Source organism: Mauremys mutica, chromosome 12 (genome assembly GCF_020497125.1).
Source record: "Mauremys mutica isolate MM-2020 ecotype Southern chromosome 12, ASM2049712v1, whole genome shotgun sequence".
Classification (NCBI taxonomy): Eukaryota; Metazoa; Chordata; order Testudines; family Geoemydidae; genus Mauremys; species Mauremys mutica.
This window is the reverse complement of record NC_059083.1, coordinates 69,082,812-69,094,268: the sequence shown is the minus strand read 5'-3', so window position 1 is coordinate 69,094,268 and position 11,457 is coordinate 69,082,812. Positions and strand designations below refer to the sequence as shown.

Genomic DNA, 11,457 nt, shown 5'->3' with positions numbered 1-11,457 from the left:
AAGAAATCTGGGGAGCAGGGTGTGAATAGTGCTGCCTGTCTTTGGTACCCTGCCCCAATGCCTCAAGGTACCTTAACCAACAACAAAAACTTCAGCTGGCCTCACAATGCTTCCAACCGCATGTGATGGTCACATGGGAGTATCCAGACTTGACAAAGGGCCAGGATCACACATGCAGAATGTAAAAGATAATGCATGGAACATGCCAAACTGCCTTTAACCCGACATTTATGTTTTCATCTTTCCTTCATTCTGGTGGGGATCTTTGCTGGTAAGGGTGAGGCCACTTTTAACATCTGAGCCTACAGCTGACAGGGTCTGGCAGTGAGCCGTTTCCTCCCTCTCTGATCCTGCTGCCAGAGAGGAAAGATGAACTCCTCCTGCGAGCTGCAAAGCATGCACAAGGGGTGGAGGCCCCAAACGAGGAAGGTCCCCAGGAGCCCTTGCTTTTCTTGCACTCAAGGCTTGTCCTGGGAGGATTTATGTAGATAAGTTGTGCCAGGGACTAAGCTGAGACCGCCAAACTCATCGCACATGTGACTTTATCTCCATGTGAAGTCAAGTGGCTCAGTATGTAAACAGCAGCAGCCCCTAACATCCTTTCCATCGATGCTCTTATTAATCCCCATTTGTTAAACCATGCAGGGGATCCCAGCGTGAACTCTTCTTCCGACCAGACAGCAGAAAATCGTGGCTGCTGAGACATGGCTGGCAAGGAAGCCACACGGCAGAGGCACCTTAACCAGGATACTGATGGCGAAGAGTCAGCATCCGTGCAGGCCGAAGCCTGGAAGATCCGCTACGAGACGTGCTGGCTGCACCGACACTGCTCCTCGCTGCTCCACAAGGACAAGCAGGCTCGGAAGGCCGGGCAGCTGTTCTCGGGGCTGCTGGCCTTGAACGTGGTGTTCCTGGGCTGCGCCTTCATAAGCAGCATGATTTTCAACAGGGTGGCAATTACCTTGCGCGACGTCAGGATCTTCCTCTCCATCCTCAAGCTCCTGTCTGTCTGCTGGATCATTTACTACTTGCTGTGTACCAGCAGGAAGCCCCATGCTGTGCTGTACAGGGACTCCCATGCCGGGCCAGTCTGGGTGCAGGGTAAGTGCTGCACACAACCCTCTTACCTTTGTTCAGTGCCTCGCACTTAGACCACTTTACACACCAGGGACCACTTCACTCACCATCAGAATGCTGCCACCTCTGGCACAGCAACCCAGCATTTCCTACCGGTTAGAGCACAGGGAATGAGGCGATCCGGGCTGTCTGCCACTGTCTCAATCTGTGACCTTGGGCAAGTCATTTCGTCTCTCCTCCTTCCCCCCGCCCTCCCCAACCCTTCACTTCCATGTCTCAGTTTCTCCATCTGAATGGCTGGGGTCATACGACTTCACTGCCTCTCAAGGGTGCTGGGAGGCTTCAGGTCCTGGATGTTTGTCAACTGCTTTGAGACCCTCTGATGAAAAGACACTAGGGAAGTGCCAGGCTGTTGTTCTAAGACCAGGAGCCCAAGACTCTTGCATGCAGCTGGAGCTCCGGGAGGAATTCAGGACAGCAGAGTGTAACTGTCCACCTTGGAATGTATCCAGGAAACCAACCACATCATCCTTCCTCTTGCAAAGCGAGAGCCTGGGGACCTCGCAGGTGTCTACACCGCAATTCAACACCTGTGGCTGGCCCGTGTCAGCTGACTGGGCTAGCAGTGCTCAGGCTACAGGGCTAAAAGATTGTGGTGTCTATGTTCAGGCTCCGGCTGGAACCCAGGGTTTGGGACTCTCCCCATTCACAGGGTCTATGCTGCAATTTTATAGCCCTGCAGCCTAAACCAGAATCAGCTGCAGGTGTTTAATTGCAGTGTAGATCTACCTTTAGTGATCACAAATGGGACGGACACCATTATAGCTAACAGCACTTTCTGCAGCAGAGCACTGTCCACCCCTTTGGCCATGCTGGCGTATTGGCTCATACTGAGTCAAAAGGGAAGATTTCTGCTTAGCAAATCCCCTTCTTGCAGCACCAGGGTTTTCCTCGTGGAGCTCCCAGCCAAGGCCTGACCAGGCCCAGCCCGCTTTAGTTGATGAGATAACACCTCCAGATTGCTCTGTCCTTGGTTTATTAGGGCCTTTTAATTACTGCACTGGCTCAGGAGTAAAATGAAGCACTAAGGGCCAGATTTTCAAAGGGTATTTAGGCATCTAAAGATGCAGTTAGGTGCCTAGGGGGATCCTTATACACCCCTAACCGAGTTAGACACCTACCTTCCCTTGATTTCAATGGGAGTTAAGCATGTTAGGTTGAAATCAGTGGGAGCAAGGGACCCAGCTAGAGCTGAGACACATTTTTTGGCCAAATAATTTAGTTTGTTTGCCAAAAAATGCGGTTTCGGGGTTGGCTGAAGCTATTCGTGAAATTGAGTCGAATTTGGCAAGTAGCTCTGGAAGGAAAACAAAGTCCAGATGTTTTGTTGTAACGTTTTCAGAACTAACCACTCCGATTTTTTTGGTCTCCAACTTTTCATTCGGAAGCTGACCTAGGTGTTTTAAAAAAACTAAAGAAAAGGGTTCAAACACTTGAAAGCCAAATGAACACGTGAAAGATGGTTTGTTCCAAGTGAACTTGAAACAAAAACATTTTTTTAAAATTGTTTGGTTCACCCACCAAAGTGAAAACTCAGTTCTTCACTCAGCTCTCCACCTAAACTGCTGAGAAGCCCCGTAGGTGCCTCTCTGCATCCTTAAACACCTAAACAGCTTTGAAAATTTGACCCTCAAAGCTTTGCTGAGCGATATCCAGCACAGCTAGATTTCTACCCAGAAATCCTCACTCCCAGTGAACTAGTCTCTACTGGAGCACCTTGTGCAAAACATGGGATGAATTCCACCTCCCACACACATGTAATCCAGGTGAATGGCATGCGTTGTTCATGTAGCTTAATTAGAGACTGAGCCAGTATTGCCAAACCCAAATGTTCCAAAATCGTGATTCAGGGATCCCCACCCCCCCACACACACACACACAATCATGGGATTTTCAAATTTTCCCAAATTTCAGGGCACCTGGATCCAGGATTTGAATTCAGGCCCACTCCCGAAGTTCCAAAACTAGAACTCTCCCCGCCCCACCGAGCGCAGGAAGCATGAAAGCAGGAGATGTGGTGATGGTTGCTAAACCTGCACCACTTTCAGCTTACTCCATGTACGGACCCTCGCTCACGGTTTTACTGTTTGGACAGGGTCTCTAGTGCTGTTTGGAGCCTGCACCATCCTCCTGCATGTGTTCAGGATCGGTTACAACATCAGCCACATACATTGCAAATCCCCACTGGAAATCCTGTTCCCGTGCATAGAAATCGTCTTCATTTGCATTCAGGTATGGAACGTCATCTTCTCTGGAATCCAGTCACTCCGCCATATAGCTGGGAGGCAGGGAAGGGAGGGAGAGAGAGATCAGAGGTAGGGGTTTCTTGTTAAAGGTATTTTTAGTGTCAGTTATTGTTTTAAATACCAAACCACATACAGTGCCAATACATGTGGCACAAATAGTACTCAAAGACATAAAAGTAAAACCATTACTGTGATAAAAGACAATAAATCTATCATGGGATTTAGTGGAAGTTCCCCTACTTCCTTCTGCAAAGTCAGTAACGAGACAGAGATAAGTGAAAATCTGGTACATTACCCCTCAACAGCCCAGACAGCTGTCTCTGCGCTAACATCCCCCAGGAAGCTTTTTCATTTGAAATCAGGATTTCTCTCTGTTTGCAATTGCCAAACCCCAATGGCAAAATCAGTTGCCCATTTAAATTATTTAGACGTGCTTTGCAACCAGAAGTTCTGTAAATTATGACATCTCTGTGACCTAAAACCATATACGCAAATTCTCCAGATTCTATTAGAAGCAAACTCCTGTGCCTAGCAGAGTGAATGGAAACATATTTTCAAGTCTCTCTTTTTGGATTAGATTCGTACGTACACGTGCCCTCACATTCACACAGGTATACAGTTACACGTTAGCCAGACCTATGGTATATCTCTGCTGCATGCTTCCTTTGGCGGCATGTTACATCCCTGCATATCCCCCCTAGCATGGATATAAGTAGCAGGGTAGACCATGAGGCACGGCTTAGGCAAGTAAAGACATCCCTGAGAGCACAAACCCTACACGTTCTCTACTCTGCCTCCCTGTTTACACTGCTATTTTTAGCAGTGGAGTGTCTGCTGCCTCCCTACTGCTGGAGCCTTTCCTCACTGCAGGGAAAGACTATGGCAGCTCCGGCCAGGGGGTTTCCAGGTTGCTTCCTCCCCACCAGGGCCTTTCCTCACCCAGTGAAAGGCTCTGACAGCAGGGAGCTGCTGAAGCTTTCTGCCACTGCCAGAGGCTTCCACCGATGCATGTTGTTACACACTACTACAATGTGGACGCATCCCTGCTTTTCACTGTGCCTGTAGCTACACGTACACCACATGCCTCCAGCACTGGTGTGTAGTGTAGATGTAGCCAGATATGTCCCCCCCCCACACACACACACACATTAATAGGTATTATGCACATGGTATTAATACTGTGTATGTTATTCTCAGTATTAACGTTGGGCAGTTCTGCTAACTGACTCGTATTCGGCTCACTTCTGTCATGCTATCTAGCTATCTATCCCACAATGCTCTGCAAATCTAAATGTCGCTTTTGGCATTAGCAAATAGGAAACCTGTCAAGGACAAGATACCCGAACGGTGTGTCCTAGTACAGGCTGTATTGTGACTCCACGGCCCCTCCTGGCCTTTGGAATGTGGGATCCAAAACAAAAGATAAGGCAGGAAGATGTTAATACAGAACAAGGTAAAAAGCTGATTGGTGGATTTTAGTCTTGGGTGCTGTAAAAAGTGCTTTTAGTTTGTAAACCACCCGACTATAAATATGGCCAATTAAAATGCCTATTTCGGAGCAGCCCTTCTGTGTAAGGTGAACTGCAGGCTGCCAGAGAGCTGCTTCCTGGAAAGAGCAGAGCCGTAGGTATTAAACGGCTACGCTTGGTTCTTTGGTCTTTTGAATATTATTTTCAATATCAAACCGCAAGTGTTAGTCAAGCAGCTGGCTGCACTTTAGACAATACATGTTTGCCCACATGCAGATGCTGCAAAATGGATGCATATGCACACATAAGCTCAAGCACTCCTGCGCCCGTTCACACACACGATCACAAGCATTCCCACTCAGACGCTTGCATTTGCACAAGCTCCCACTCACGCACATCTGCACACGCACCTGTTGCCAGGTTTACAATAGGGTCATTTGATTGTTTCTGTTGCTTTCAGACGTACCTTTTATGGCACCACTCTAAGGACTGTACCCAAGTCCAGCACAACCTCACCAGGTAGGACGAGAGAAGGAGGGGCCTTGTTTAATAGCCCTTCACGTTACTTTGAACGCTCCCATACCCGGCCTTTCTGACTCCACTTTCCCCTCCTCAGCAGCCCTCCTAGGGGCGCCTTATAATCTGTGTTTCAGCTTTAAAGATCTTTGTTTCTTAAAACTGAGGGATTTTCTATTTAAATGCAAGGCAGATCAATGTGTCACTCTTTCAAATGGGCCTCGGGTGGGCTTTGCCTTCTGAGCCATCTTCTTGTTTGGTCTGTGTGGCATTGATTTCCTAATCCCATCTCCAGTCCACTTGAATTTCCTCAGTGGAGGATAATGACCTAGTCGACATGAATAGGAGGTTGTGGATTACAGTGGAGAGGCACAATCCTTGCAGGTAGACGTACAAAACTGCGGCACCCACATTAGAGCTGACATCCATGCCAGTGCTGGGGGCCAGTGGGATTACTGCCAGTTCCACCAAGCAGGAAAATTCATCTTTAAAGGATGAGAGATTTCACAAACCAACCCCCAACCTCAAGAATCTGTCTACTGCACGGGCTTGCCGAGGCACTAGGTTTTGACTTGACCTCGCCCATTTTCATGACGTCTACATGGGTTAGTCAGCTTTCTTCTGGCCATCACATGTTCCCGTGACAGCCGCAAGCCCCAATGGGCCCGTTGCACAGTTCGCAACTGATTTAAGAGTCTAGTGGACATGAGAACCTGTGCAAATTACTGCAAGTGGGAATGGCTATGACTGTGTGGGAATGGGCGTGCTTATGTGCGCAAATACATGAGTGTGCATGCCTGAGTGTATGAGTAAGCACCGGTGTGGGTGGGTGTGCCCATGTGAGTGCAGGTGGTACCATCCAGGTTGGAGAATGGGTGTGCGCCATAGAACAAGGAGGAGCTAAAGGCAAAAGACCATAAGAGACGCTCTCAGGTGACACGCTGTAAAAGTGCTCTTTCCCTTTTACAGATGTGGACTGATGCTGACCATGGCCACAGACTTCCTCCTCTGGTTGTTAGCGGTGACCAACGACTCTGTTCACAGGGAAATTGAATCTGCACTCAAAGGTCTTGTACAAAATTTTCCAGGCATGGCTCATTCTTCACTGCTTCTTAATAGAAACAGGTAGACGGGTAGGTTGGAGAATCCACGAGGTCAGCACTAGCCCTTGGCCCCAGCCATTCAGTTTTCTGGATCATCTCCACCAGGATGCATGGCTTCACTAAAGCACAAGGAGTTGGTGTCTATTTTTCCGGGGAAACAGGAAGTTTTGCTTAACTGCAGGTTGAGGTCACCCATAGAGATCTAGATTTTTGAACGATCCGTACTACAGTTTGTGGGTCGTTCGGAACATGCTGATTTGCCTGGAAAGCTATTTAGCCACTAAACTTTGGAGATAAAGAGCTCTCCTGGGAGAAGGTCTAGGTAGGGAAGGACAGAGAATACATATTACACACAGGGCGAGGGCTACACGTAGTCATGGTCCGGGACTGGGTCTGGTCTCTCCTTCCAGAGAGAGAGAGAGAGAGATGCCCATCAGTTCCCTACATGACTAATTCATCATGACACAGCAGAAACCTCAAACCCTCAGGCCGATGTTGCAGACCTTTATCAGGGGGTCTTAACCTCCCAGATGCACGTGAAGAGAGTTTAGTGGATTGAGCAGGGACAGAGGAATCAGAAAAGCCTTAGCACTGATCCTGGCTTTGCCGTTGGCATGTTGTGTGGCCTTGGACAGGTGACTTCACCTGTCTGTGTCTTGTACAAATGGAGAAACCAAGATTCCCCCCCCTTCTAGGGTGGACTGGGAGGGCTGATTAGTTAGTGTTTGTACCGGGCTTAGAGCATGGGAAGGGCAAAGTATTATTATTCTGAACCTCCTGCCCCCGCCAGACTTGAAGGCTCATTTGGCTTCATGCAGGTCATTAGGCTTTCTGGGGCAGGCAGGTATGTAGGACCTCACTGCAGATAGCCAGGAAATAGACAAAAAAAAAAACTTCCCAGGCTACTCGTGGCTCCCAAATGACCCCCTTCCTCTTCCCTCACTCCAGGCAACGAGTCCAGCTCATGCACATGTCCAAACACAACAGCCTGCCTTGTCTTCCAGAAAGGCTATGTCTTGCTGTACCCCTTCAACCCGGAATACTGCCTCATCGGCAGCTCCATGCTGTACGTCATGTGGAAGAACGTGGGCAGGCGCATCCCTCCCCACCACGCCATTCATGCCAAGCCCAATTTCAAGCTCCGTGGTGTCATTTATGGGCTGGTGCTGGGCATATCTACATTGTTCATCGGGATCTGCATCTTCATGACCTACCAGATCCAGGCTACCAGCTCAGCGCCTAGCGAGGATACCCTTGTGCTGTATTATTCCTACTACGTCGCGCTTCTGCCGATGATGACTGTGGGTGCCGTGGCTGGGACGGTCATCCACGGCTTGGAAGAGCGTGAGCTAGATACTCTGAAAAACCCAACCCGAAGCCTGGACGTGATCCTGCTCATGGGAGCAGCCCTAGGCCAGATTGGCATTTCTTACTTCTCCATTGTCGCCATTGTGGCCACCAACCCCGGAGACCTGCTGGACAGACTCAGCCTGACCTATGCGGTCAGCCTCATCATTCAGCACATCACGCAGAACATCTTCATTATCGAGGGGCTTCACCGGCAGCCTTTGGTGGAGGATCCTGATGCCAGCCCGGCTGGGCCCCACACACAGCACTCGGGTCCATCCAGTGAAGAGACGGCCGTGTCACACACCAGCCAGGAGCCCACGCCGCCCCCTGGCAACAAAGAGACTGAAGCAAAAGAAGGTGAGAAGCGTGAAGACTGTGACCCGAGAAGAGTTTACCCGCTAGAGATAAGGCAGCAGCTCAGGAGGGTTTCGCATGCCTACAGCCATACCTACGGCCGCCTGAACTGGAAGAGGAAAGCCCTAAAGGAGATCTCAATCTTCCTGGTCTTGTGCAACATCATAGTGAGTATCTCTCTCGAGCTGCCTTCTCTACATCCCGGGCCTGGAATGAGAACAAGTAGACCAGAGAACACCTTGGTTCTACATTCACACACACACACACACACACACACACACACACACACACACACACACACACACCAGGAGAGGCTCCAGGCACCAGCACACCAAGCGCGTGCCTGGGGCGGCAAGCCGCAGGGGGCAGCCTGCCGGTCACCGTGAGGGCAGCAGTCAGGCTGCTTTCTGCAGCATGTCTGTGGGAGGTCCGCCAGTCCCGCGGTTTCAGCGGCAATTTGGCAGCAGGTACGTTGAAGGCGCCGGACTGGTGGACCTCCCGCAGGCAAGCCACCAAGTCCGCATTACCAGCGGACCTCCCGCAGGCAAGCCACCGAAAGCCGCCTGACTGCCGTGCCGGGGGCGGCAAAATACATAGAGCCGCCCCTGCCCCTACCTTCTCTTTCCTTTCAGCCATCCATTTTTCCCCAGGCCTGCTAGTAACCTCTTACACACCAGCACTGAGGCTCATGCTACAGTGCAGACAAGGTTTCCTGTTAACCTCTCACTCCCTTGACCCTAAAATATCTTTTTAAAGTGAATGACTCCAGCGTGGCTGGATTTTCTGTACATGGGTCGGGGGGAGATTTTCACAGAACATAGGCAGCTAAAACCCCCTCAGATGCCCTGATTTTAGGTATATTAGAAGTTATTGGACACATTTGGTGTTGAATAAAAAGTGCCTAACTAGAAAAGTGAGAAGCACAGCGGATAGTAGTGGATCCTTGTCATCAAGAGTCTCCAGTATTAGGACCTGTCTGCAATGACACCCACACAGCTAGTTACAACCCATTTCCATTGAACAGAATAGGCAGGACCTTAACCACATCCTTGAACCGTGATAAAAACTTTGGACAGAGCTATAACATTGGCTTGAGGATGCAATTAAAACTTAGGTGGCTCCCATCTGTCACGGTTTCTGCTGTCCCTTCTCCGAGTGTCTCTAAGTGCACACCCACGGGTGTCAGGCCTTTACCACTCCCCAGGAGGAATTCTGCAATCCACCCACTCGTAGACTAGGGCGTGGGATACACCCTCTGGTTACCAACTGTGGCTGATTCTGCAGGTCCCACTGGGGCTGGCCTGTGCAAGAGTGTCTCGTTGGGAGCCGGTGACAGTGTGCATTTGCAGGGAAACAGAAGCAGCTTCTTCAAAACAAAGCGTGATTTATTCTGCCCCTAAAGGTACACAGTGCTAACAGAAGTAGATTTAAAGACCTACTTGCATAGTCCTTTACCCAACTTCCACCTCTCCAGCCAAAGCTCTGGCAGGTCCATCTTGGAGTTGGGAGAAACAGCTCATTGCTTCCAGCCTGCTTCCTCGGCCTCTGAGTGAGTCCTCTCAGCTGTTTTAGTGACACATCCTGGCCAGCCTTTCTCAGCTCACCCCCTTGCAAAAATCCCTCCCTTTCGGCAATGGGCACCTTTTTAACAGGCCTTTGGATCCCAGGCTTAGCCTTGGGAAGAGTAAAACATCCTAGCCTGGATGAAGTCAGCGAGGTAACTTCTGCTTCCAGCTGTTGGCCCAGCCTTTGTTATCTTAACTCCGCTGAAGCTGAGGACCCGAGAGGCTGTCGGTGTTTTACCTGGCCTGCTCAGTTCTATAACTCCCCCTTCACAGCCGCCTGTGAGTTAGCACTGTGCAAGAAGCCAGGCCACAATACAACAGGGAAACCGAGTCACGCAAAATAGTCATAAAAATGCTACATTTTCCAAGTTCCTCATGCCAGACACATGAGAAAACCTGAACCAGGCTGTGGGGGCAACTGTGTTGTTACTGAGTCTCCAGACGGGGTTATATTAGAGACACGGTTTTACTTGGCAGAGACTGCAGTAGTGTAAGGGGAGGGAACATCCCTCTGAGATGTCTTGTTAGGGAGAGGACTTGCTCTGTTAAGCAGAGATAGAGTGACCAGATGTCCCAATTTTATAGGGACATTCCCAATTTTGGGGTCTTTTTCTTACATAGGCTCCTATTACCCTCCTCCCCCTGTCCCGATTTTTCACATTTGCTGTCTGGTCACCCTAATCAGAGATACCCCAGTGACTGCCTCAGCCAGCCCTGCGTCCATTCAGCACCATAGGCTTTTGAGCATACCCAGTGCCATGGACTATGCTGAATATATATAGAACAATGGTTTTCAACCAGGGGTACGCATACCCCTGGGGATACACAGAGATCTTCCAGGGGGTACATCAACTCCTCTAGATATTTGCCTAGTTCTACCACAGGCTACGTAAAAAGCACTAGTGAAGTCAGTACAAACTAACATTTCATACAGACAATGATTTGTTTATACTGCTCTGTATACTATACACTGAACTGCAAGTACAATATTTATATTCCAATTGCTTTGTTTTAGAATTATATGGTAGCCATGAGAAAGTCAGCGATTTGTCATTCGCCGTGTGCTGGGACACTTTTGTATTTTCACGTCTGATTTTGTAAGCAAACCGTCCTTAAGTGAGGTGAGACGTGGGGCTACACAAGACAAAGGGAAACAGTAGCCCGGGAAGGTTGAGAGCCACTGATACAGGACACCCTAACCTCCTCTGACCTCTGCTCTTTGTAACCCCCCTTCTAGCTGTGGATCATGCCCACGTTCGGGATGCACCCTGCCTTCGAGAACGGGCTGGAGAAGTCGTTTTACGGTTACTCCACCTGGTTTGCCATCGTGAACTTTGGCCTGCCCCTGGGTGTGTTCTACAGAATGCACTCCGTCGGGGGGCTCCTGGAGGTGTATGTGTCATCCTGAACCAGGTCCAACCCTCCCTCACCCAGCGGTGGAGGGAGAAATGGCGCTGAAGTCACGCGGCAGGAGCCAGATGGGGGAGACCTGGGAACAAAGACACACGTGCTGCCCGCTCACTTTCATTCTGGCTTTCACTTTGGCTCCTCTGAGCCCTATTTCTCAAGGAGTTTCAGATGAAAGGGAAGTTGTTTTGTGTTTTGAACGTGCTGGTGTCAACTTTCTCCGTAGAAAAACAGAACAATCTAGACCGGTCTGCAAAATACCGTACTACTCAATGGAAACAAACTAGTGCCAGAATAATAGGTATAATAT

The 11,457-nt window shown here is 49.6% G+C and overlaps 1 protein-coding gene across 1 annotated transcript; it reads left to right on the top strand.

The window, feature by feature from the left end:
* Positions 1–704: 704 nt before the first annotated feature.
* OTOP3 (otopetrin 3) lies at positions 705–11,148 on the top strand. The gene is made up of 7 exons (XM_044984426.1): positions 705–1,101; positions 3,233–3,369; positions 5,313–5,371; positions 6,338–6,456; positions 7,420–8,042; positions 8,163–8,342; positions 10,978–11,148. Exons 1-7 carry the CDS (start codon positions 705–707, stop codon positions 11,146–11,148), a joined length of 1,686 nt encoding a protein of 561 aa, XP_044840361.1.
* The last annotated feature ends 309 nt before the right edge of the window (positions 11,149–11,457 follow it).

What these genes read in the sequence shown, in the direction of transcription:
- OTOP3 (XM_044984426.1), top strand. Translation starts at nt 705, where the DNA reads ATGGCTGGCAAGGAAGCCACACGGCAGAGGCACCTTAACCAGGATACT. An exon ending in GTCCAGCACAACCTCACCAG is followed by an intron (nt 5,372 to 6,337) that starts GTAGGACGAGAG and finishes TCCCTTTTACAG; the next exon opens with ATGTGGACTGATGCTGACCA. An exon ending in TGGTCTTGTGCAACATCATA is followed by an intron (nt 8,343 to 10,977) that starts GTGAGTATCTCT and finishes CCCCCCTTCTAG; the next exon opens with CTGTGGATCATGCCCACGTT.